This window comes from Sciurus vulgaris (assembly GCF_902686455.1).
Source record: "Sciurus vulgaris genome assembly, chromosome: 17".
NCBI lineage: Eukaryota > Metazoa > Chordata > Mammalia > Rodentia > Sciuridae > Sciurus > Sciurus vulgaris.
In genome coordinates this window covers 72,179,469-72,206,526 of record NC_136478.1, presented here as the reverse complement: position 1 = coordinate 72,206,526, position 27,058 = coordinate 72,179,469, and the positions used below count along the sequence as shown (strand labels likewise).

The 27,058-nt window shown below is 55.1% G+C and overlaps 1 protein-coding gene across 1 annotated transcript; it reads right to left on the bottom strand.

Moving 5' to 3' along the window:
• Positions 1 to 921: 921 nt before the first annotated feature.
• On the bottom strand, positions 922 to 26,271 carry EDDM13 (epididymal protein 13; the record flags this gene model as incomplete). The annotated part of the gene is made up of 6 exons (XM_079118740.1): positions 922 to 1,076; positions 3,435 to 3,472; positions 3,621 to 3,745; positions 6,825 to 6,851; positions 7,383 to 7,409; positions 26,187 to 26,271. 6 exons carry the CDS (start codon positions 26,269 to 26,271, stop codon positions 1,052 to 1,054), a joined length of 327 nt encoding a protein of 108 aa, XP_078974866.1. The 3' UTR covers positions 922 to 1,051.
• Between the last annotated feature and the right edge of the window lie 787 nt (positions 26,272 to 27,058).

Genomic DNA, 27,058 nt, shown 5'->3' with positions numbered 1-27,058 from the left:
GGCTAAGGTTGTAGCTCAGTGGTAGAGCACTTGCCTAGCATGTGCGAGGCATTGGGTTGGATCCTCAGCACTGCGTATGAATAATTTTTTTTAAAAAAAATGAAGTCCATCAACAACTAAAAAAAATTTTTTTTAAAGATAATAACTTCCGACAGGCATGGTAGGACATGCCTGTAATCCCAGGGGCTTGGAAGGATGAGGCAGTAGGATCAGGAGTTCAAAGCCAGCGGGTTCAAAGCCAGCCTCAGCAACTTAGTGAGGCCCTAAGCAACTAACTCAGCGAGATCTGGTCTCTAAATTTTAAAAAAATATAAAAAGGGGCTGCGGGGGGGTTGCTGGCTGGGGATGTGGCTCAGTGTTTAAGTGCCACTCGGTTCAATCCCCAGTACCAGAGAAAGAGAGAGAATAGCTTCCTTAATAGTAATAGTATCTTACTGGATACTGCTGTATCCAGTAAGAAGTGGAACTGGGATTTGAGCCCAAGAAAAGCATGTCCAGAGCCCCAGCTCAACCAGGACACTGGACCTCCCCAAGTGTAGGCAAAAAATATGCAGCTGGACAGTGGGGCACAGTTTGCTCCTGGAGTAGCTCCCAAATCTTTATACAAAAGAATAGGGACACTGAACAAGGCAAGCCCAGGTCAGTCCCAGGTGTGCAGCTGTGTGACCTTGAGCCAGGTGTTGATCCCTCTGAAGGAGGTCCGTCCACCTGTAAAGCGGAAGCACAGTAGAACCTTCTGGTAGGATTGATGCCAGAATTAAATGACAGTGGATTTACCGCTGTCGCCTAGGTTAATTCCCCGTGTTGGGCGGGTGGAAGAACCAAGCACTTAGCCGTTCAACAGTGAACATTTAATATGGAAACGGTGGGAGGTGAGAACAGTTGGAGACCCCCGCAGGGGTTCACTCAGCTGCTCGGGCCCATCCTCTAGCACGGCCTTCTAAGAGGCAGACAGAAGCTGCTCATCACCCTCCACGTTGGCCGTCCGGGGGACGGAGCTTCTCTGGGAGATGGAGGCCCTGTGCACGTTGAGCTGGGCAGAGTAGACTCACTAGAAAGCACAGCAAGGGTCGTTTCTGAGGAAGGGAAGAAAGGAGAGGGCAACGGGTTTGTGCAGTTACTGGCGCCTTCATGCACCGCCAGGCCACCCGGCGGGGCCCACGGGGCTCTGTACGACCCTCCCGAGCTCAGTCCTGCCACCTTCGTCCTGGGCCCCTCTCCCGCCGCTGGGTTCTGTCCGCTTTGTCCTCCTCCTCAGATCTCATGAGGCTGGCTCCTCGCCATCACTCGGACGAACGTCTCCCCGGGGAGGGGGCCCCCTGCAGTTACCGTCACAGCCCGGTGCCCCCTGCACTCGGGAGCGGATTGCGTCCTCCTGCCCTGTCACTAGAGGGCGCTCCGGGTGCGGGTTACTGCGCAGCGCGGGGGTCCACGGCGGGGCAGGTGGCTTCTGCTCCCAGAGGGCCTCGGCTCGAGAAGGGGTTCTCAGACTGTGCTCTGGAGGGCTGACTCCAGCCTGCGCCCCTCTTAATAGAGTTCCTTCTTTTAATAATCGAGGCAAAATTCGACTGATGTAAAACTCACCATCCTAACCAAAGTATGCAGTCCAGTCTTTTAATTCACTAACCATGCTATGCAGTCATCACCACTAACACCAGGACATTTTCATCAACCCCCAGCCCCGCAAAACAAAACAGAAACAAAAAAACCCTTACTACCCCATCCCCTGGTAACTAGCAATTGGCTTTCTGCCTCGGGTTTTGTCAATTCTAGTTTTTTTTTTTTTTTTTTTTTTTTTTTGGTGCTAGGGATTGAACCCAGGGCCTTGTGCTTGCAAGGCAAGCACTCTTACCAACTGAGTTATCTCCCCAGGCCAATTCTAGACATTTCATATAAACAGAATCGTATACTGTGGTTTTTTGTGTCAGGCTAATTTCACTTAGAATAACATTTTCAAGGTTTGACCATGTTGTAGCATGTATCAGAGATTCATTTCTTTTTACGGCTAAATAGTATTCCATTGTACAAATATACCGTATTTTGTTTATGCATTCAGCAGTGGATGGATACAGCCAGGCCCGGCTCTTCATGCCTGTGGTTGCTCTGGCTACAACAGTAGTACTGACTAATTGCAACACAGACAATATGGCCTGTCAAGCCAAGAACTTGACTGTCTAGCCCTTCACAAAGAAAGTTTGCCACCTCTGGCCTAAAGGTCATATACTATCATACAAAACAAAAACAGGGTGTGGCTAGTGCTGTGAAGAGCAGGGAACATCATCCCTGCATTTCCCTCAGCTGCCCTGCAGTGGTGTCCACCCCTGAGCCTAACCTGCAGATGCTTCAGTGAACCTTGAGGCTAAGGAGAGACACTCCAGGCAGGCAAAGGGAGGAACCCCATCCCTGTCAGAGGGACCAACATGTCTGATTTGTCTTCTTGTGAACATAAGAATCTTCACCCTGTTCACCACTGTATGCAGGATCTGTCAAGAGTAGCCGATCAGGGCTGGGGATGTAGCTCAGTGGTAGAGCTTGCCTCGTACGTGTGAGGCACTGAGTTGGATCCTCAATACCACATAAAGATAAATAAATAAAATAAAGGTATTGTGTCCATCTGTAACTAAAAAAAAATAATTTTAAAGAGTAGCTGATCAATAAAAATTCATTGAGCGGGCTCCTGAAAAAGTTAAACACAGAATTTCATGTGATCTAGCAACTCCACTCCTAGGTATGTATCCAGGAGTCTGACAGGTTCAAACAAAAATTTGTCCACAAATGTTCATAAAAGCACTATCTTCAATAGTCAAAAAGTGGAAGTAACCCAATGTCTTTCAACTGATAAGTAAATAAAAGAATGTGGTATATCCATGTAATGGAATATTATTCAGTCATTCAAAAGAATGGCATGCCAACACATACCACGACACAGTTAAACTTTAAAAATAGCATGTCAAGTGAATAAAGCCAGACACATCACCGAGTGTGATTCCACTTACATGAAAGTTCCAGAATGTGCAGACCAGCAGAGACAGACAGTAGAGTCCTGGCTGCCAGGGGTCATGTGGAGGAACTCCTTAATGGAAGAGTTTCCTTGTTGGGTGGTGAAAGTTTCTGAGGGTAGTGGTGATGGAGGCACAGCCTTGTAAGTGAACTGAATGTCACTAGTGTGAATTTTAAGTTCTGTGTTTCTTGCCATAATTTCTGAAACCCCAAGACAAAATGTGTCGGGTGCGCACGCAAATGAACCCCTCCAGTCCTGCACGTCCCAGTCGTTCCTAACGTACTTTGTCAGCCAGGTTGGCGCTGGCTGGGGATGAGGGCGATGCACGCGGGACTCCCGCGTGATTCTCTTCCTGTGAATGGAACTTCCAGACCCGCCCAGGCAAACACAGGGCAGCCGGGACGGGCCCTCCGGCCTCCCGGCCACAGCATACCTGGCGTCCAGGTCTGGGTTGCAGTAGTGGCAGTAGCACTGCGGTGACGGTGACGAGGCCCGCGGAGCAGGTGAAGGAAAGCAGCAGTTGGACGGGACAGGCGGGTCTCCTCTCCCCGTCCCCACTGCGCCGCCGGCCTCCCAGCCCTGGTCCGCCTCCCTCGGGGTCCAGAGGCCCGCTGCTCACCCAGTCTCCTTTGTTGTAGGACACGAAGAGGAAGGTCATCATCATGTAGGCACATCTGAAGAAGTTCCAGTTGTTCTTCTTCGGGGTGAGCTTCTTGGGAAGGACGGTGGCCAGGGCGGGCTTGACTGAGGGGACAAGGGGGACTCCTGCTGTTCAGAAAGTCTCCCCATGAGGGCTCCAGGCCCGCGTCCCCACAGCCTCTGGAGTTAGACCCCTGGCCCATGCTGGCGGCCATTCCACCGCCCACCACCCCACACAGTGGTCAGCTCCCCACCCGGCTCCCCTCACGTCCAGACGTCCAGACGTGGCTGAGCCTGGCCCATCCATCCCCAGGTCTCCTCAGACCCCTGCCCCTCCCAGGCCCACACCTGCTGGCCCCCTCCAGCCCCCGCCCACACAGGTGCCAGCTCCTCCTGACTCTGGCCCTGCCGCCAGGGACTGCAGGGCGGTGGTTCCTCCTGCCCAGCATTCTCTCCCTCCTCCGTGTTTTCCAAGAGTTCCATTCAGGAAAACCCACATGGTACGGGGGAGCGTGCCTGCCTGGACAGGTCCATGCAACTCAAACACACAAAATAGATACTCTGCCTGTTGAGAACTCGAATTCAGGAAGAGATGCCCCCACCCCTTGTCTGAGAGCCTCACTTTAGAAAACCAGGTCTCTGTCCCTGGAAATGGGAGCAGGTCTTATTAAAAGTCAGCACACCTCCTGCCAGCTCCCCAGCCCTGGGCGTTTTTCTTCAGGACTCGGGCGGCTCTGGGACATGCACACGAGGACAGCAGCATTCCCGGCTCCCGCTTGCTGACCACCGGCTCCGGCCTGCCTCGGCTAGTGCCCTAGCTTGAGGACCTTCATCTCGGGCAGGTGTGCATGGGTGGTGTCTGCTTGTCCACAGGGGTCCCTCCCTCCCCAGTCGCCTAGCTCCGTGCATTCTGGTTCAGTGCTTTTTCAGTAATAAAACTGCTCATTCTCTTCTGCCTTTGTGGAGGGATGTCCTGGGTTGGGAGGATATTTTGTTTTTAATCATATTTCACAAGCGACAGCCTATCCAAGGTTCGCCCTCCTGGTCAAAGGCATATTCTGGGTTCATGTTAAACAATGAGTTTTCAGGACTAGGGTTGTAGCTCAGTGGTAGCGCACTTGCCTGGCACATGTGAGGCACTGGGTTCGATCCTCAGCACCCATAAAAATAAAAGGTATTGGGTCCATGTACAGCTAAAAAAAAAAAAATAAAAATTTAAAAACTGAGTTTTCAGCTAAGCCTAGTGGTTCATGCCTGTAATCCCAGCTACTCAGGAGACTGAGGTAGGAGGATCCCATATTGGAGATCAGTCTCAGCAACTTAGCGAGGCCCTAAAAATAAAGAGGGTTGGGGATGTGACTCGGTGGTAGAGCCCTTGCCTCGCATGCCAAGGTCCTGGTTCAATCCTCAGTACTGGGGGGGGAGAAGGGGAGAGGGAGAGACAGCTTTCTATGGGCCCCTGGTGCCTCTGTCTCCCCTCTCTTGCCTGGACAGCTGGATGGGATGCACACCCCAGAGGAGAACACCCAGCCCTGGGAAGTGCTGGCGATGGCGGCAAGGATACATGTCTCTTAGGGTCTCAGGAGGGAACGTTCCAGGCTGCCACATTACTCTCCTGCACACTCTTGGTGATTCCTTAACACATTAAGATGTTCCCCTCCTGGTTTGCCGAGATTTTTTTTTTTTTTAATTTTGTCATCTTTTTTTCCTGTATCTATCGAGCTGATAATCTGATTTTCCTTTTTGTGTTAATAAGATGAAAGTTGCATTTATGAATTTTCATATATTAAGCCATCTTTACTTTGTTGGAATAAATTCAATGTGGTCATGATTTCTAAAAATATTTTCCCCAGTTGGATTTGTTAATACTAGTCCAGAATTTTCATCCCTGTTTGTGGGAAAGATTGAAATGCAATTCTCCTCTCTGTCACTCTGTTTCTCAGATCTTTTATCGAGGTGGTTTTGTCCTCACAATGAGTGGGAAGTGCTGATTTTAATTTTCTGGAAGGTCCCGTGGAAGGTGTTAACCTTCAGAGGTTGCATGGTCCTGCGAAGCTTCCAGGAAGGGACTTTCTTTATATTTGTCCCCCCTCCAGCCTCCGTGGTTCTGAGTCTTTGAAATCTGTCCCTTGATGGTTCTTTGCATGGACAGGCAAGGTCAGCCGTTGGCTCTTGGGGACTGCTGGCCTCTTCGTCCTGCTTCTGTTCACTAATGGTCCTGGTGCTGCCACGAAGCCCAGCGGTGGGAGTCTGAATCCATGGTTTCAGTTGCATGTCTGCAGAATTCCATAGCTTTTGTGAACCATAACCCTGAGTTATTATTCAGGAATTTCTGTGGATTTAGTGACCCTAGCTGTTTTAACACACTCTTCTCCGTCATGTGGGTCACCTGGCATGTTCTTGCTGCCCTCTGACTTTCCCTCTCGGTTTTCAGCCACGTAATCCTATTTCTCAGTACTTACCTGATCATGCCCAGCAGGACAGAGTGGACTCGACAGTCAGCAGGAGAAGCAACGGGGGTGAGGGAGTGCTCTTACCCCTGCCTGGGTGTGTGGCTCTCCGCCCCACAGCGATGGGGGCGGGAGGGCAGGGTAGTTTGAGGAAGGTGGCTCAGGTCAGGAGCCACCCAAGCACTGGTGTCCTGCCCTCAGCTGCCCGGACTCCCTCTTTTCGGGGCTTTATTATGCCCAGAGAAAGGTGCTTACCCAGGGGCTCACCGACCGGGAGGAGCTCATTCCCGGGGAGGAGCCAACCGCCAGGGAAGGAGCTCACCCCTGGGAAGGAGCCAACCCGGGTGAAGCTCACCCCCAGGGGAGGAGCCAACCCCCAGGGAAGGAGCTCACCCCTGGGAAGGAGCCAACCCGGCTGAAGAAGCTCACCCCCAGGGGAGAAGCCAACCGCCAGGGAAGGAGCTCACCCCTGGGAAGGAGCCAACCCGGGTGAAGAAGCTCACCCCCAGGGGAGGAGCTCACCCCTGGGAAGGAGCCAACCCGGGTGAAGCAGCTGACCCCCAGGGGAGGAGCCAACCCCAAGGGAGGAGCTCACCCCTGGGAAGGAGCCAACCCGGGTGAAGAAGCTCACCCCCAGGGGAGAAGCCAACCGCCAGGGGAGGAGCTCACCCCTGGGAAGGAGCCAACCCCGGGGAAGAAGCTCAACACCTCCCCAAGGGCCGGCTGTCACTCACCTTCTTCCTTACAGTCACTGGTTTCTTCTAAGAAGGAAGAAGAGGAGGAGGAGGAAAAAGGGAAGACAAGAGAAATCGCCTATGAACAACACCCTGGCCCCAGGGAAGGTGGTCGGGCTCCTTGCTGCCCCGCCTAGGCACTCTCCCGCCTTCAGCACGGGGTTTCCCCCTGGGAGGCCGCTCCGCAGAGGTCCTGCTCTCACTTCCTAGGTCTTTGCTAGGAGTCCCCTCCCTGCGCCCTCGGGAAGCCTGCGCCCCTCTCCCTGCTGCACGCCCCTCCGTACTCTGCCCTCCACAGGACAGATCCCGGCGCTCGGAGCCCCTCTAGTTCCTTCTGGCTGCGGATTGTCTGTTCTGCTGCCTCTCTGCCCCAGCACCTGGACTGAGGCTCAGCACAGAGTAGCTAACGTTCCTAAGGGCCGTGGGATGATCAGAAAGCTGCCCAGCAGAGCGCAGGAGGGTCGCGGCTGGCGGTCTCTCAAGGCTGCTGCAGCACAGGCAGCTCCCGCATTGTGCTCCTGTGCCCAGGAGCAAACACGGACGAGCCACCAGACTCACCGTTCAACACCTGTAGACTCAGCAAGCCTAAGACCAGGACAGACAAGGGAGTCACCAAGACGGCAGGTGCAAGCCCCGCACCACTGGGCGCCAGGCTTGCCCACCCACGCCTCCCTGAGGATCCTCTGGGTTCCAGACCTTTTTCCTTCTATCTTTCTCTGTCCCATCCTGGGGACATTGACTGATACTGTCCTTTGATGATCTGTTACCGTCTGCCTCCCCCATCAGACTACCTCTCAGCCGAGGCCTGAGCACGTGGACAGGTCAGGGCTTGTCCACCCAACTTGTCCTGGCTCATAGGAGGGGCCGGTGCCAGCTTCCCACAGTCCCAAGGTGGCAGGGAAGGTCTCACCCAGGATCTCTGTCCCGTCCAGAAGCAAGTGTGGTCCAAGGGCACAGGACAGTGTTGGGTCCATGAGAGATGGGCCAGAAGGAGGAGGAAAAGTCCCAGTCAGACCTGGTGGGACGTGCAAGCCACTAGGGCAGAGCCCCCACCCCCTGGGGCAGCCGCACCCTGCAGGGCTGTATGCAGTGCCTCGGGTGGCAAGCTGTGCCCGCTGCCTGCTGGGCCTTCTGAACCCGCTGCTATGACAACCTGACCTGGACACACTTCACACGACTGGCAGCCACACAAGTCGACAGTTCAGCACATTCACAGAATCGTGCAAACTTCACCCGTCAACCTTAGGACATCTTCACCACCAAAGAGAATCCCTGCAGTTAGTGGGCACCTCTAAATTCAATACCCAGGTGGCCGCCCCTGTTCCCTATCCGTCTGCAACCCTGGGATTCTGGTCACTGCTGGACAGCCTCCTGTCTCTGGGGTTGCCTGATCTGGACCTTTCCCATGAACGACCCGAGTGTGAGTCACGTCTTGGGCATGGTGGGACCAGGCCTCGTTTCTCTGTGTGGCTAACATCCCTTCGTCCATGGACGGGCACTTGGGACTCTTTGTTTAAAAGTCCCACTGGACACGGTCAGTCCACCTTGACACATTGCCAGTCTGTGGAGTGTTGAATAGTCGCCAGGGAGCCCTGGGGCCACCAAAGTCTAAGATATCTGCTGCCTGGTGCTTTATGGGCAACATGGCTGATTGACCCCTGCTTTGTATCCCTGAATCCAGACACAGGAGAATCACCTCCGTTACTTGGGTAAGAAGGCAGAAGTGAGCAAACAGTCCGCAGAGCAGATCCTCAGCCCGGGTCCATTGCCTCGACACCCCAGCCCTCTCCACGGCCACACCTCCTCCAGGTCACAGGAGGGTGGGGCGACCATGGGCACCCCGGCTCGGGCCTGGCGCACGTGAGTCTTCCACGGACCTTGGGGTCTGTCTAGGTCTGCTCCCCTGGCCCTGCAGCAGGGCCGGTGGCCCTGCATCTGCATCTGGAGGTGGGGCGGCCCCAGGGAAGTGAGCGGGACAGCAGCGGCCACTGCAGACCAGGACCCCTCAGAATGTACCTCAGCGGCCATCCTAGGACGCCCCTCGTGAGCCCTGCCCTCCAAGGGGCACAGTGCTCAGCGGGGCTTATGCCTCCCCACTAGCTGATGCTGGGCTGGAGGACTCTGGTCATGGGGGGCTCTGTGTGGGGTGCTCAGCCACATCCCTGGCTCCACACCAGATGCCATCTGCCTCCCTCTCCTGGTTTCCCGCAGAAATGTCTCCAGGGGTCCAGATGCCCCCAGGGGGCAAACCCTCCCCATGCACTCCCCACTAGGGGCCAGATCTTGTCTCACCCCCAGGCCCGAGGGGGCTGGAGCTGCCTGGGCAGGGCTGCAGTGCACAGGCCAGAGCCAAGCGCTGGGCTCCAGAGCTGGGCTTCCTGGTCCACAGAGCCACCTGGTGTGGCGGGGCTGACACCTGCAAGGCCACACTCTGCTGTTCCCTCTCTGAGCTGAATTCCATGCTCCTTAAGAGCCAGGTAGTAATAACCCTCCCAGTGCAAGAAAAGGCAGGGACCTGCTGATCTGAAGTGCTTCAAGTGTTATTGGGCCACGGTCAGGAGCACATTGAGGCAGGGGGGAGACAACGGCCAGAGAGCAGCCTGAGGTCCAGACTGCCTGGGCTCTCATCAGCACCCCGCCCACTGTGTGCTCTGAGCAGGTCACTGTCCCTCTCTGTGCCCTGCATTCTCACTTGTAAGACAAGGATGGCCTCTTGAGGGTCATGCACACAGCACTTGGGACAGGGTTGTTGTTTTTCACCCCATGTCTCCTGGGTTTGACTGAGGCCCCTCCTGCATGAAGGCGGGGTTTGGAGGTGGGCTCCAGGCTGGGACCAGACGGCTCGTCAGGCTGGGTGTAGACCGCTTTCAAGGTGGGCCGAGAGGTAGAAGCGACAGATATCACCCAGGGGTGAGTGGATGAGCAAAGCACGGTGCAGCCATGAGGGAACGTCACTCAGCCCTGAAAAGCTGCAACTCGCGGGTAGGCGCCCAGGGCATGGGGACCCTGGACATTCATGTGGAGAGAGAGGCCAGAGCACAGACACACGTCCTGGGCTCCGTGAGCTCCCAGAGCAGCCACCTGCACAGGGACAGAAGCAGGAGGGTGGCGGGGGCCCCGGCAGGGTGGGCAGGGGCTGCGGGTGGGTGCAGGAGTCAGGAGGCAGGAAGGGAAGGCTTGGCAGCTGGACGGACAGCGGTGCGTGGCGCCCAGTGTGCCAGGGCCACAGCGCCCGACCCGCTAAGGAGGGTGAAGGGTGAGTCTCACGCTTTGCGAACTGCGTCACCATTTCTAAAGTTTGGAGGGGGCATGTGGCCTCCACCTAGCAGTGACTTTTCAGGGAACGGTGTCGTACAGGGTCAGAGCTGGCCTTCAGGAGAGCGGCCGCCATGAGAGCGAGGCGGCGTGGACCAGCGTGCCCCGACCCCACCGGGCTGTGCAGCCCGGGTCTGCTGCCTGACCTCTGTGCCTGCTGCCGGGCGGGTGAGCGCTGCTTGCCTGGGGAAGAAGCTGCCAGGAAGAGAGACCCTCCAAGTGCTGCCCTAGTGCCGACTCCCAGGCAGTGCTCAGGGTTCAGGACCACCCCCAGCCGCTGCGGACCCTGACCCGGGGTCCCCTCACGTGAGATGCCCCGCCTTTCTGAAGGTGAACGCAGCAGTCGTTTTCCCAGTCCTTGGGCTAAGAGGTGAGGAGAAGGTGGACAAAGCAGAGGGAGTTGCAAACTTACGCTTCAGAACTGGGAGGGAGGAGGGTCCGGCCGTCACCGTCGGGGCACCGCAGAAGCGCAGAGCAGAGAGAAGCCGTGTTAGAGGCCGGCTCCTGGCCGGCCCCACCACAGGAGGGGTGGGGGGCCTGGCAGGCTGCCGCCTGACCTCCTGGGAGAGAGGCCCTGGACGCCCAGTGCCCTTGGGGGTTCGTCCCACAGAGATTGGGAGGCTCCCGCAGAGCCGGGCCCCTTCCTCTCCCATTCCCTGCTGGGGGCCAGGCAGGGAAGCTCACGAAGGGCCTGGCACTGCCCATTCTCACCCTGCAGCCCTCCCTAGACATCCACAGACTCCGGGTCCGCAGGGGAGTTTGGGACCTCTGGGGGCTTGGGAAACGGACACAACAGGACACACTTAGGGCTCGCCTCCCAGCCGAGGGGCAACCCAGACCCACCCGCAGGGCCTCTTCCGGGGACACCCGAGCCCTGAGCTGGGCCCCCCAGACAGCCCCTTCCTTCTCCGGCACCTAAGTACATCCAGGTTACCCGCAGGGAAGGAACCCATCCACTCACTCTTCACTGCAGGAGCGCACCAGGAGCACATGGAAGAGAGCAGGCAGGAGAGCAGAGTGAGGACCCGCGCCCAGCGGCACCAAGCACCTCCAGCGCCGCCTTGAACTTCCCGAGGATCCCCTGGGAGCACCACCGGTGGAGGCCAGGCCTGAGGGACCCCTGGGCAGACAGCTGGCCCTCCGTGGTCAGGCCTTGCCCGATCACACACAAGGGCACCTGGACTGTGTCCCGCAAGTGCCTCAGCGGCTGGAACGCCCTCACGGACGCCTGGAGTCCAGGAGCTGCTGGCTGGGCCTTCCTGAGTGTCGGCAAGATGCTCAGTTTTGGATTTTGGAGCATTTCAGATCTTGGGGGTCTGGGGTTAGGGATGCTCAGCTGGTAAAGTTTATACAGATATTCCAAAATCTGCAAATTTTTTTCAAATGTGGAATACTTCTGGCCCCGAGTGTTTCAGATCCTGGATTCTCACCCTGCCTCACACTGAGGAAAGCAGAACCCAGGCTCAGTCAGGCAGAACCAAGCAGAAGGACCCAAGCCCTGATGTCCTGGCTAGGGACGCGCAGCAGGGCCCACCAAGTGCGACACCACCCTTGACCCAGCTGTGGCGGTCTCTGCCTTGCCTGGGGTCTGTCCTCCAAAAGCTGCCCTCGCTGGTTTGCAGCTGCTCAACTCATGCCTTGTCGCTTGCTCGGGTAGCCCGTTGGACCCTTACTGTGCCTCAGCGTGCCTCTTAAACAGTGCACACCACTCTCAGAACACTGAGAATGCACAGAGGAGTCTGTGCCCCAGCCCCAGGCCCGCGAGTGGTGGCATCTGTGGAGCCTCAGACCTGAGCTGGGATCCCAGAACCTCACCTGCAACGAAGGCCTGCAGACCTTGCTCTAGCGCAGAGGTCAGCAGACTTCTGTGAAGGGCTGTGCGGTTGGGGTGGGACACAGGCTTTGGAAAAGTGTCTGGGTGAGCAGCTGGTTTGGCTGGACACTTTATGCTCTATCTGATTGGAGCTGTGGTGAGGTTTCAGGAGAACCGGGCTAGTGTGTGGCCTGGGGCTACAAGGTGCTCGCTGCCTTCAGGAGACCCTTGTGTCGTCCTGCTGAGCCCTGCATTTTTCTGGGGCACGGATGTGGAAGGGGGACAGGTTTTCCCGAGGAGCAGTACAGACAGGGAGAGAGATGGGTAAAGGCCGGCCACGTGCAGGCCTCTACCCACCGAGCCCTTCCTAGGAACTCCCTCTGCTCTCCAGCAGCGTGGCCTCCTTTGTCCCCCAGACCACCTCTCCTCTTTCCTGCAGGAGTTTGGGAAACGTCTTCCCTGGGAGCCAGTCATGCAAGATGGCTTGCATACACGGCTGTTAGAGGTTCAGGAGACTGTGCGCAGCTAAGCTAGGAGCGACCTGAAATCAGCCATGGGAAATGGCCACCGTGCATCTTGGGCGCTTCCTGCAGCCCTGCAGAGGTGCCAGACGCTGAGCAGCACGCCACAGTGGTTGCCCTCTGGACCCTGGACTGCGCCGAATGCCAGGGCCTGCACCAGGCTTCCCCAGCTTTTTCAAAGGGACCTCGAGGTCCAGGGGGGTGTGAGATCTGATTTTGGGACGTCAGCTATGCCAGTACTTACTTTCTTCTTCGGTCCTGTCTGAGGCAGGAAGGCAGCCAGGTTCCAGCAGAGATGCAGAGCAAAGAGAGAAACAGGCGTTAGGCCTTGGGCTCTGGGCCGTGCTGACAAGCACCGCGACTCCTCGGCAGGCAGATCTGGAGATGCCCGCGGCCCAGCAGCTCAGGGGCTGAGGCTGCTGTGAAGATGCATGCCCTGCTGGAGTCTCGCTTCCTCCAGGAGCCATGGAGACCCTGCCCTACCCGACACAGCAAGGTGTGGGCACAGGGCAGCCAGGGCCATGGGTACAGGTGCGGGCGTGCAGTCTCCACGTCCGAGGAACAGGCGACGGAGGCGTTGTAAAGCGGGGAATGGGTGAGGGTAGTTCTGGGTCGACCTTGGGGCTGGGGAGCCTGTGGGGTGCTGGTGCTGACCTTGTGGGGGAGCCAAGGGAAGCATCTTGGAGGGATTGATGTGTCTGAGACCTGAAAGATGAGCAGGGGTTAGCGGGGCGAAGGAACTTGGGAGAGGAATGAGAGAAGAGTCCAGGAAAGAGGGCAGAGTGTGGGCATGGTCCTGTGGGAAGGAGTCCGGAGCTTTGGAAGGATTGAAAGGGACTCAGGATTCTGCTGGGTGCTGCGGACATGTGGGCATCTTAGGGAGTCCCTCCTGCCCGGCAGGGGTGTCTTTGAGCACGTGGATCTGTGTTGGCGTCTGATCCTGTCGCTTGCCAGCTGGTGAGCACCAGAAGCCATCCCGGTTTGCCTGGGATTGACAGGTTCCTAGGACGTGAGGGCTTCAGTGCTAAAACTGGAAGTCCCAGGAGACCAGGCCAAGTGGGCAGGTCCAGGTGCTGCAGGGCTGAGACTGCGGGTGAAGAGCCGAGCCCCCTGGGCTCCTTCCAGGCCTCCGTGAATGCTTTGTTAGCTGCTCCTTTGTCTCTGAGGCTCTGCTTCTTTCCAGGCCTCAGATTTCTCTCCCGCATGGGCGGTGGTGGAACTCCAGTTCCAGGACGGCTCCTACCTCCTCCAGCTCCGCTCCAAGCTGGCTCTGCAGACTCCGCAGACTCAGCGGGATACTAAGAGTGCTGCTATTCCCGGGTCCCAGCCCGCAGGTTCCGCCCGCCTCGCAGTGGCTGTGCTGGGTTGAGCTGTGGCTCTATGCCAGGCTCTGCGTGTGGATGCTGCTGGTGAGTCCGCTGCCTCCACAGCGGGGCTGGTGAGATCCGCTGCCTCCACAGGGGTTCAGGGCAGAGGCTGCTGTCACCTCGGGGGCCTGCAGGGTGGCCAGGAGGGTCTGCGGCTGCACAGGCGGGTGGTGGGCAGGAGGCAGCAGGGGTGGAGCTGGCACGCGGGCACCATCTGAGGAGTGGGCCACGCCTGAGGCTCTGACGCCCACCAGAGCTCCTCCACGCAGTCCTGCACAGACCCCTCGTGGGAGCCTCTGCTCCTCTGCAGGGAGCCTCCTGCTCAGCGTCGCGTCCCCACGGTGGGGAGAACGGAGGAATCATTCCGAGGGGCAGCGGAGACACGGGGCGCTTTGGACTGGGGGCCTGGGGGTGGACTGGGCGAGGGGAAGCGGGTCCTCTGACGTTTCAAGGTCCTTCACACCCACCTGTGGAGTGCCTGCTGCCACCCGGCTGTGCAGGGGCCAAGGTGGCTCCATCTTGCTGACCTGCTGGTGGATGAGGGCTCTGGGCCGAGACCCCAGGTGCCTCTGTGTGTGGAGGACCCATGCAAGGTGCCCAGTGACGGCGGAGGGCCGATGCGTCTCAGGCGGACGCAGACTCGGCTTTAACTCCCCGGTGCCTCCTGGCGAGAGCAGAGCCCTCCCAGGAGGACCCTCAGAGTGGTGCCAACGGGTCTTGAACCCCTGGCGCTCACTCACCCTCAGCTCCGCTCTCTTTACTTAGCTTATGGCTGTCTTCTCTCGACCTGTGAGATCCGCTTGCCACTTAATCAAACGCGGCAAAGTCTCCTTTCAAGACGAGAACTGAGTACATTCAGAGAAACCGGGGCTCAGTCCCCTTGGGACGGTCGGTGGGGGCTGAAGATGGTCGGCACATAACGTGTTGGAAAGTGAAATCAGGAGGCACCGATGCTGCTGCGGGGGACGGGCACGGCGCTCCTCCAGGCTGCGCGGGGTGTGGGTCGGTGCCCTAGTCCAGGCTGGCGTGCGCACACCCCTGGCCTGCACCGGGCCTCTTTCAGGGACTGAACGGAAACGAGCTTGCAAAGTAAGAAAAGCAGAGGTCTGAGAGGCGTCCACTGCTTGCGATGGCCCTGAAATGCACTGAAACGAAGCTGAAGGAAACCAGGAGCCAGACTCAAGCCCAGCCTCCTTGCTGGGCATGAACGCATTGTTCAGGTGTGCGCGCGCAAGAGGTAGACGCGTACTGATGCTCTTAACTTGAAGAGCCAAGATCCTGTGTGTGCAGCACTGAGCGTGTCTCCCACACCACACACCGGTGACCGTGTGGCCTCTGGTCGGCAGAAGTGGACGTGAGATGAAGCAGACACCCGGCTCTGGCTTTATGTTCCCTCAATGCTTCCCATTTTAAAATGTTCCTATTTTTAAAACTTAGGAAAAGCCACGGGGTGGTGAGCACTAGGTCAGACTCCAGCCAAAGCCGCCTCTGCTAATGAAGAGGCCACATCACTCAAACTCCAACGCATATAACCTGCAACTGGTAACGTCTCAACCCCCTGAGACCCAGGGAGGGTGCAGCACCATGGGAGGGAGGAGAGAGGCCAGGGCCAGCGGGTGGGATCCCACACTCACCATCCGGGGACAGCCTGCTCATCAGACCTGAGGGAGAGAGAGGAGGGCCATGTGCACACACAGGATAGACAGCCCTGCTCAGGGGCTCCTGCCCTGAAGACTCAGTGCTCTCCTCCAGGGAGGGGTGGCCACAGGTATGCCTGGGGTCTCCCCACACTGCCACTGACCTTGTCCCCACTGTCACAGCAGGGGCTGCTTGCCTCTAAAGTTCCCGCTTGAGCACGGTGGGGTCTGAAAGCTGGTCGTTCCTCACTGGGCAACGTCACAGAGCGTAGCTTGTGCCACGATGGCTCTGGCATCACTGGCAATATGATCTCCTGGGACCACTGCCTACATGGGGCCCCTCAGTGACCGAAATGTCCCTGGGGGGCTCGTGTCTCCCTGTCTGTTCCCACCAGAGTCTGAGCTTCTGAAGCGTGAGCCTGCTGGACCCGTGTCTGGGTCTCCGTTGCCCGAGTGTGAGTCAGGCACACACGGAGCTCTGAAGACCCCACCCGGGTGTCGTGGGTGTGGCAGGTACTTACCCACGATCCCTGAGAACAGCCCATCCGGGAGCAGGGGTCGGCAGCCGAGCCACAGACAGCATGCAGAATGTTGAGCCAAGGGGTGGTGGAGACCAGGTCATAATCAGAGAGACGGAAAGCAAGATCAGACGTGGCGGCTGCAAGGGGCTGAGCAGCAGAATCTTCCAAAGTCTGCACCGGACGAGGGCCGGTGGCAGTGGGGGAGACCCTAAGCGTACAGTCGGCGACCTGTGGGCGGTTGGGGTCTAGACCTGGCCCTCTGGGGGTCATCATCAGCCCCTTCAGCCTACGGCAGGGGCCCAGTGGGCTGGGAAGGGGCTGGAAGGCAGGCCTGGCCCTGCTGTGGCCTCACTAGGAAGGGAAGGAAAGACCACCCCGCCTGGCTCTAGGAGGAGGCCCAGGTCTGCTCCACCTGCTCCACCCGGGCCCTTGGGGACCAGAGCAGTGTCCCCACACTGCCAGTGGGGATAGTGGAGCTCCAAGAAGTGACCCTGCAGCAGGATGCCAAACGCAGACCCCCCCCCCCCCCAGCTCCACCTCCTCTTCCACAAAACAGAGGTGCTGGTGGCAGAGGCTTCGGACCCAGTGATGGCCCAGCCTGTCGGGGAAAGCGCTGTGTTCATGCAGCCCCCAAAGTGTCCTCCTGACCCTGAGACCCCTCCGGCCAACGCCCTCCGAGGGCAGGAGGGGTGCCAGCTGAGTGGTTGGGTCCCCAGCTGCACCTTCACCAACCGGGTGGTCTTGGGAGGATCACCCAACTCTGAGCTCTTCCTGACCCAGCAGAGAGGAAATGCACCTCCCACCTGGAGCAGCAGTGACAAGCAAGGGGCATGTCCTGAGCACTAAGCCTCACTCCTGCCCCACGGTAACGTCAGAAAACACTAGAAGCACAGGTAAGTGGTAATGGTCGTGGTAAGTGCGTACTTTGGTGTGGGGTGTGTGTGCACGTGTGCATGCACAGGGGGCAGAAGCAGGCAGAGCTGTTGAACTCGGTTTCCTGAGTTCGGTGAACACGTTTCACATCTGTGACGGCGTTCAGCCTGTGAAGGCCCAGAGAGGTGAGGTGGCTTCTCCAAGCCTGCCCAGCTAGGAAGGGCAGCACTGGGCTCTGAACACAGAGGTGCTCAGTGCCCACCTTGGCTTTCTGAGGATCCTCGTCTGACTTCCTAAGGTGACCTCCTGCCTCCAGCTTGCAAACCCAGGAGCAAAGCTTGGTCACTGAGCTTGCTCTGACTGCCGTCAGGAAGGGTTACCCGACAGTGCTGGTGGCGGGTCTCTGCCTGACCTCAGAAAGCAGAGATGGAGACCGGCGTGCTCCAGTGTTAGCTCTCGGGCAGACCCAACCAGCCCTCAGACCTGGAGGCTTTCCCTTAGGTCACAGCACACAGGCTGGAGCTTGGACCACCGAAATGCTCCCCATTTCAGGGAGAGGGACAGCACTTGGTTTCCTTCAGGAGAGGTTTCCAACTCCCGCACCAGAAGCTGGGCAGTGGACACCAGGGGAAAGGAGAGCTGGGTGGAGGCCAGCAGAGGCCGTCCCTGTTGGGTCAGGGCTGTGAGAACCGAAGGGAAGGAGACCCTCACCTTTCAGCACTGCAGACGTCCAGAGGCAGGCAGGAGAGGAGCAGTGGGCCAGGGGCCAGTAGGGCCAGCGGGGCCGGTGGGATCGTTTTGCCAATCAAGGTTTGGAGAGAATGTGAGATAAATTAACCCTCAGCACCCCATTGCCCCCCACAAGCCCTGAGACAGGGTAAGGAACCAGAACAGGGAGGCGTGGCCCTTCCTAAGAGTTCTGGGTCCCTTTGGAGTCACATTTACGCAGGTGACAGAAAGCCCAGGGGGCCGCTGTCCTGTGAAACCCTGCCCTACTCCGCCTGAGCTTGGGGAGAGGAGCAGGAGGGTCTGCAGGACAGCCTGTGGTCATCTCCGCTTCTCAGCTGGAGGCCAGGATGGTTGACTTTTGCAGTGCAGGACTGTGTGTCCACTCTGCAGCAGGCTCTTCTCGTTTAAAACCCACCAGAGAGCCCACTGCACAGTCGGAGCAGAGATCACCGGCCCACTGAATCGGATCACGGTACGCCGGCAGAAAGCCCCGGGTTCCCCTGCTGTCTGCACACGCCCAGCTTCACACGGGAAGTGGGCACGTGAGGGTCCATCCTGTCATCCCACTAGACCCTCCAGGGTCTCCATCTGCCCTGGGTGGAGCATCAGGCCAGCGGTTCTGCTTCCTTGGTCCCCTGACTGTGGGCTAAAGGGACTGACTGTGGGGAGGGAGAAGTGACTTACGTTTGACTGAAGGGGCGACAGAGCCAGGAGTCAGAGGCAGCATGGAAGACAAAGGAAGGGAGGAGAGAGGTCAAGGTTCACACAACTCACCCAGGGGTCTCCACATCGCCCTCCACCCCTCCAAGGACACTGTGGCCTTGACTACCCAGGCAAAGCCTTGCATGAGGGACTACTAGCGCGCTAGAGATCAGCACGGTGACACCGACAGCCCTTAACTTAAGGGTTAGAAATTAGCTTCACAGCCCATGTCTCTGTGTACGCCTACAGCCACGGGCATAATAGATAACTAGCCTTCTGTACGATAGGTGTCCCTAGGTATCTACCTGATCCTAAGCATGCTCAGTCAGCAGTCAGACTCTGCACCCATGGACTCAAGCATGGCAGATAGAAATGTGTGTGTGCGTGTGTGGGTGTGGGTGTGTGTGTGTGTACAAATATAGAAAGTTTATTTAATATACATATTAAGTTGCATACGCAGGCTGGCAAGGTGGTGCACACCTGTGATCCCAGCGAATCAGGAGGCTGGGGTAGGAGGATTGCAAGTTCAAGGTCAGCCTGGGAAACTTAGAGAAAATGTGACTCAAAATCAAAAGTAGGAAGTGCTGGGAATGTAGTTCAGTGGTCGAGCACCCTGGGTTCAATCCCCGGTACTAGAAAAAACTGCATATGGATTAAACCTGTGCCAATGTTTCCCCTTCTGGTTGCTCCCTAAACAGCACACTAAACAGGCGTCTAGTGTTTATAGTGTACTAAGTACCATAAGAAATCTAGCAATGGCTCAGAGTTTCCAGGAGGATATGAATAGGTTAGATGCAAATCCCACACCAGTTTATGCACGGGACTTGAGCATCCAGATTTTGGTGTCATTGCCGGGGAGGGTCGGGTCCTGGAACCAACACCCTATGGAAACTGAGGGACAAATGAACACATTTACATAATTCTATGGATGTATATGGATATATAGTTATAGATTTGTGTGTCTCCCATATGTCTGTTTTCATATAAGATGATTTTTTGTTTGAAGCATTGATTAAAAGAGGGAAGTATTGGAAGCAACCTGGTTGCCCATCAGTGAGTGGCTTCTTAGATAAAATAATGGACATCACTCAAGAAATACCACACAGCCAAAACTAAGTGCATAAGACTGATGGCTTTTCATGGACCAACAGGGGCAGTGTTCGGGATGCATTGCTACGTGGAGAAAGCAGGGCACACGCAGAACAGCGTGTGCAGCACACCGTCTTTACATGAGTGAGAAGGCTTTGAATGTATAAACACGTTCACTGCTGCTTGCACCAACTGTCTCTGGAAGGATCTTAAAACTGGGATTAGCCGGGTGCCGTGGCACACACCTGTAATCCCAGCAGCTCAGGAGGCGGACGCAGGAGAATTGCAGGTTCAAAGCCAGCCTCAGCAACTTAGTCAGATCCAGTCTCAAAATTAAAAAGTAAAAGCAAAAGGCTGGGGATGTGGCTCAGTGATTAAGTGCCCCTGGGTCCATCCCCTGGTACCAAGGGGGAAAAAAAAAGAATAGCACATTCCTTCAGGGAGGGGAACAGGGAAAATAGGGAGGGAAGGAAATTTTTACAGTACAACCTGGAGAACTTTTTGAATTCCGAACCCTGGAAATCTTATTTTTAAAAAATTTTTTAGTTGTATATGAACACAATACCTTGATTTTATTCATTTATTTTTATGTGGTGCTGAGGATCAAACCTAGTACCACACACGTGCTAGGCAAGTGCTTTACCACTGAGCTATACATCCCAGCCCTCTGGAAATCTTTTTTTTAATATAGTTTTTTAGTTGTCAATGGATCTTTTACTTAATTAATTTATTTCTACGTGGTGTCGAGGATTGAACCCAGGGCTCACACATGTCAGGCAAACATGCTACCACTGAGCCCCAGCCCCAGCCCCTTGGAAATCTTATATATTAAGTGAAAGTAAAATATTTTAGATTAAAATAGCATTAATGTCTTAAATGAAATATTTAATTATTAATTCAAATATTATTAAATGTTAATGAAAAGTGGCACTTTATATAACTAATCTAAATATTATTATAATAGTAATTTAACATAAAATAGCACGATACTTTGAAACAGAACGGAAGTGTGGCTTCTGTGATGTGTGCATTTATTTAGGTTTTTCCAAACCTAGAGGCAGGAGCACAGGTGAGCTTTTCAGTGTAAGGGATCCAGACTGTCATCCAGGGCATTTGATTGACAGGGCTGGTATGGGGACTGAATATTTTGAAATCTTCGCAGGTGACTGATGGTGGATGGTCTGGCGTGAGTGTCTGGAGCTGTGGCAGCCTCAGGCTCCTCAGGGGACATGCACTACTTTGAAAACTAAGTTGCATGGCACATTTTAAATTCTCAGGACACGCTGGGTGCCTGGTGAACCTTGGCTCCCTTCCTCTTCCCTTCCTCTTCTCTCAGTCTGGGATAATAGCATTAATTTATATTCGTGCAACGCTCTCCAATTGCACAGCCCTTTCAGTTTAGGAACTTTCCTAGGCTACAGGAATAGATAGATGCATGAGTCCCTGGCCTCTGGGAACCTGCAGGCTTGCAAGGGTGGGAGAGAAAGACTCTTCTCAAAGTTTCATACAGGGGATTCTTCAGAAAACTTGGAATGGAACTACCATTTGACTCAGTCATTCCACTCCTAGGTTTATACCCAAAGGACTTAAAATCAACATACTACAGTGATGCAGCCACATTAATGTTCATAGCAGCTCAATTCACAATAGCTAACCTATGGAACCAACCTAGGTGCCATTCAACAGATGAATGAATAAAGAAAATGTGGGATATATACTCAATGGAATATTACTCAGCCTTAAAGAAGAATGAAATTACGGCCTTTGCCAGTAAATGGATGGAACTGGAGAATATTATGCTAAGTGAAATAATTCCATCCCAAAGAACCAAAGGCTGATTGTTTTCTCTGATATGTGGATGCTAATTCACACTAAGGAGGGCGAGAAGAATAGAGGTACTTTGGATTAGACAAAGGGGAGCGAAGGGAGGGAAGGGGGCATGGGGATAGGAATGATAGAATGAATGGAACATCATGACCCTGTGTGCATGTGTGATTACGTGACCTGTGTGACTCTACATCATGTACAACCACATGGTTGAGAAGTTATACTCCGTTTATGCATAATATGTCAAAGTGCATTCTACTGTCATGTATTATTAAGTAGAACAGAATCTAAAAACAAAACGAGTCTCATCCGGGGACCATGGGGGCCCTGAGGCCCTTCCAGGGTTGATGGCTGATCTGGCGTGCCTTACTGGCTGGGCGGAGGGATGCCCAAGGGGCCCGCATGCTGCCTCCTGGTCATTGCAACATTGGTCTCCAGTTCCTCTCCTGGCGGGAAGCCTGTGCCTGTCCTCTGCCTCGGTGCATGGGTCAGGGTGTTTCTGGAGGAGATTGGTGTGAGTGGTGGACTGAGCAGGGAGGTTCCCGCTCAGCGTGGGTGGGCACCATTCTAGGGAACAAAGAGGTAGAGGAGGCCCAGCCCCTGCCCTGCTCCAGAGTCCGGATGCCCATCTTCTCCTGCCCTTGTAGGTAAACTCCGGGGTTTCTGACCGCTGGGACTCCAGGTCTTCGACCAGGCCCCCTGGACTCCTGGATCTTTGGCCTCAAAGTGAGTTTCTCCCTCAGCGTTCCTGGTTCTGGGGGTTTGGGACTTGGACAGAGACACACAGACAACTTCCCTGGCTCTCCAGCTTGCTGGTGGCCTGCTGTGGAACCTCTCCAGAGCTGAGAGAGCCCTTACCCTAAAGGTTCCCCTCCCCTCCCCGTATCACCGGTCTGTCCTTTTGGCCCAGTCTCTCTGGAGAGTCCCGAGTGGTCCGGAAGGTCACGATCCTCCCTTTTCCACTCCCTGTCTGGGACACTGGGTTTTCATCTACTTCAGCCAAAACAGAACGTCACAGTGGATGGAGCACAGAAGCAGAGGTCAGACCTCAGCTCCCGTCTGTCGGCCAGGCCTTAACGGAGTTTGCCCACTGTGGAACGATCCCTGTCCTCCCACCAGATTGTCTTGTCTTAGGAAAAAATAGTCGTTTCATTAAAATATTGTATGATAATGTGTTGTGTGTTTTTAATCCTTATTTTTAATGAAATAAGCATGTCGGCAACAGCTGTATTGAGGTGTGATCCCCCCATTTCTGTGTTTTTTAGAATAGACTTGTGCATTCATCACGTCAATTTTGGAGCATTTCATCACCCCAAAACTAGACCATACCCCATAACCATCACTCCACAATTCTACCCCCAACCCCTGGCAACCACTAACCTACATTCTGTCTTCGTGGGTCTGCTCTCTGGGTATCACACATCAGTGGATTCATACAACTGAAGGGGACAGGCACTTCTGAGGAGACTCTGAAGGTCCATTTATGCCACAGCGTCTGTCAGTACTTTGCTTTCATGGCTGAATAATATTCCACTGTAGGCACAGACCACGTTGTGTCTGCCGCTCATTGATCAAGGGCCACTTAGGCTTATCTCCACATTTTGACTATTATAAATAGAGCTTCTGTGAACACCTGTGTTCAAGTGACTATGGGGACTTCTGTTTCGGTTTCTCTGGGGCGCGTTCTTAGGAGCAGAATTGCGGTGTGACTGTCTGTTCGGCATTTTCAGGATCTGTGGGACTTTTCCCCGCATCCGCTGCGCCTTGGGCAGCAGTGAAGGAGGGTTTCAGTTCCTCTGCATCTCGACCGGCACTTGTTACATCTCTCTTTTGTGATGAACCCTCCCAGGGAGTGTGCTAGGGAACTTGCCTGTGGTCTTACTTGCATTTTCCTGGTGACTAATGATGTTGAACATCTTTGCATGTTTTTATTGGCCATTTGCAAATAAATATTTTTAATTGGGAATGTTTAGTTTATAATAAGGTAAATATCAATAAAGATCACCCATACTTGGAAAATAAGTGCTTTGGGGTTCTCATTAATTTTTAAGTGTTCAGATGCCCCCAGACCATGACCCAGCTAGAGTGGGTATGTGAAGGGGGTCCCTGTCCTGAACATGCCGCCCACCATCTTTCTTCCTGAGGGGTGCTCTCCACTCTTGCTGAGCAACTCTTTGCAGCTCTCAGTGATGGAGGTGGATATAAAACAAGGATGGCCGCAGCTTGCTTCACCTGCTTCTTCCCTGACCCGAAGTCAAACTCTGTGCACTAGTTCCAAGTCCACCTTCCCCAGAATTCCCAGGGACATCTCCAGATCCAAGGGAATCTGAAAGGCGCTAGCTATGGGAATATAAAGTAGTGGGTATCCACAGTTCTTACTTTTTTCTTCAATTGCAACTGGGGGTGAACGCGTCAGCCATTTGTATTCCAACAGGATGGGGGAGCAGGGAGCAAGGAGAGAATTAAGCATTAGGCTCAGATCGCTACAATAACCAAGAAGATCAGAGCAGATGTGTCCCTGGAGAAAGACAATCCATCCACTCTTTGTATCAATAAAGCCACCCAGGTCCATCTGTCTATCCATCCATGCATCTACCTGCCCATCCATCCCTCCATCCACCATCCCTCACCCACCCATCTATCCATCCACCTATCGTTTATCCTTCTACCCATCCATTGTTCACCTATTCGTCATCCACCAATCCTCCATCCAAATATGCATCCAACCATCCATCTATCTATCTATCCATCCATCCAACCAACATTCACTTGGCTTATACTCCAGACACTGGCCCACACTTCACGCTAGAGACACAGAAAAACTGGACTCTGCCCCTGCTCTGTAGGCCTTTGTGAATCTGATTGGGCAGAAAACTGTGGGTGCAGGAGAAAATGAAACATTCCAAGCCCTGTTCTCATGGAACTTTCGGTCTATGAAGGTCTTGGTCATCTGCAGGCACTTCAGACTCACCCTGCTACCCATAAAAAGAATCTATTGATAAAGTAGATATCCACAAATTCACACTGATACAAACACGTGGATGAGTAAACAAGGGAGAAGGGCAGCTCTTCCTTTCAGAGACATTCCAATAAGTACATGTGGAAGGAAGGAGGGGACTAAGACAATGGCCGCCGAGAGACACTAGAGTCATCCTAGCTGCAGGCGAGATGCGCAGAGGATGCTGAAGCTAGGGGCGAACGTGAGAAGGAGCAGATGTTTACGGATTCTCCAAGGATACCCCCAGTATATGTATTTATGACCAAGGGAGAAAGGGTACGTGGAGCAGCCTGGCAGGTACCCCCTCCACCAAGATGCCGAGGCCAACATGGCGGGCAGTCAGACCTATCAGTGTTAGGTGACCCTGAGGTCATTCACTTACGGAGGGCAGACCCACATCTGTGGTATTCCTGTCCCAAACACATAACCTCACTCCCATCAAGGGAGAGCTTGCCACAAACCTGAGTTGAGAGACATTCCCAGATCAATTGACCAGAGAGCTCTTCAAATGTCCTGAGGTCACGGAAGACAAGGGAAGACGGGGGCTCAAGCGCTAGTGCTGAGGACCGGTCAGTTGTGAGCAGCAGGGCGAGTGTGAGGAAACGCTAGGAGGACTCGCTGGATCCTCCTGGAGAGGGGTCTCCGTTAGGGAAACATGGTGAAATTTGAGTTGGTCTGTCATTAGGCCTCGGTTCTGTGCCCGTGCGAGGGCCTCGGTTTTGCTGTGGTGCTGGGCTTAGGGCTGACACTGGGGGACGCTGGGGGAAGGTATTCGGGAACCCTAAGACGTCAGCTTCTCCCAAGTCTAGAAGGATGTCAAGAGAAAGCCGAAACACGGCTCGTTCCGCAGCGCTCTCCCCTCTCTGCAAGGGCAGCCTCGGCTGCCGGAGGGGACACTGCAGGAACCTGTCCTCTTTCCCTGAGCTCAGCGCCTGCTCCTCACCCCTGCTCCTCCACGTCCGTCACCTGCTCATGCTGCGCTACTCCTTGGTGACCGAAACAATGTCTTCACTCGTGTCCGTGGTTCTGCTCTGACCCCCACCCAGCCCGTGCCTCACCTGGGACAGAGCTGATCGTTCACACACGCACGCACACACACACACACACACACACACACACACACACCCCTTCCTGGAGATGCGAGACAGCTTCCATTTGCCATGAGGACGACATTCAGAATCCCTCATACCACCTGCAAGGCCCAGTCCTCCTCTCCATTCATCCTCGATAGTGTCCCCCACCACCTCCTCCATCTGTCCATCTTCCTGTCACTGGCTGCTCGCAGAGGCTGAAGGGACTCCCGAAGGCAGCTCTGCCTGCCCAAACAGACTCCCAACTCTAGCTGGCTAGCCCCTGTGCCTCCCTGGGGTCTTGCCTCCGATGTCGCTTTTCCAGAGAGACCTCCTCTGAATCCCCAGCCAGGGTGCGTTTACTGGCCTGGCATGGGAATCCCAGGAGGACACCTCTGGATTGCCAGCACTGAGCCCGTGGGACAGGCCAGGAGCTGCCCCAGCCTTCCTGATGGATGGAGTGAGCAAACAAGCTCAGCTTCATGCTGGCCGCATCCTCTTCCCAGCCTGCTTTCTGGTGTTGTCCCTGGCAGGGGTCTGGAGTCTCCCTGGACCCTCTACCTACGGGGATGGACTTAAGTCCTGGATCTGTACAATTGGAACCTCTTCAATGACACCTAGCTGTCCTTGGAACTGGTGACCCTTATGACCCCACTGGGTGGATGAGGACAGGGAGGTGGAGAGGTAATATCTCCCCTGCAAAGAGGCAAGAAGCCATTGATGAAAACCAGCACGCAGACACAGGAGTGTGCATCTCCCAGGGCTGGGACCGCATCTGGGACTCCACTGGCCATCTCCTCCAAGGGTAGAGGAAACCAGACGTCTAAGCCTGGACAAGGGGTCATTGTGAGGCCTCAGGGGTCCTGTCTGAACCCAGCCCAAATGCGCAGGGACCATTACCCTCACGAGGGATGCAGGCTTCCGCCAGGCCCAGGAGAAGCAGAAACACCGGGGACATCTTCAGAACGGGCTCCAGGTGGCACATAGTGGGGTCGGGGACTGGGCTGGACGTCCTCCTTCCACGGCAGACAGGAATCTGTTCTCTCACCTCTCCCAGGCCGTGGGGACAAAGCCAGCTGCCCACACATGCCCTCTGGCTTAGCTGGCGGCTGCAGACGGTGCCCACGCCACCAGCTGCCGGCCCAGGAATGGCATCTGCTCACTCATGTAGGGCAGCCAGGACCTGCCCGTCTGCCACAGTGGGGGGCCCATGGGAGAGGGGCTTTTATGTTTTTAAAAATGGTTGGGAGAAAAGACAGAGGAAAACTTTGTGAGAGATGAAAATGACACAAAAGGCGAAGTTTTATTGGAATCCAGCTGCGTCCTCACTTAGGGACTCTGTTGGCTACCGGGGCAAGTTGAGCCCTTGCATCGGAGACTGTCTGGTCCCCAGTGCCTAAAATACTTACTGTCTGACCCTTTACAGAAAAAGCATTGTGGATCTCGGTCCTAAATACATCTAGAACAACAAAGCAAGCCAACAAACAACATCATCTTGCTTGTACACAGGATGGGCATGCCCAGAACATCTCCAGGTGTGCATCCTTCCAGACGGCTGTGTCCACACCTGTCTCCGGTACCTACTGGTCACGTGAGCTACGTGCCAGGTGCACTGTTTCATAATGACATCATCTTGTGCAAACTGACCACAGGCCTGGGCATTGCAAGTGCAGATCAGCGTGTCCCAGTGCATGTTATTTGATTGGAGTTAACAGGTATTTTGGGAAGAGACAGAAATAAACGCTCCGTGGTCATGCAATTTTAGGAAATGC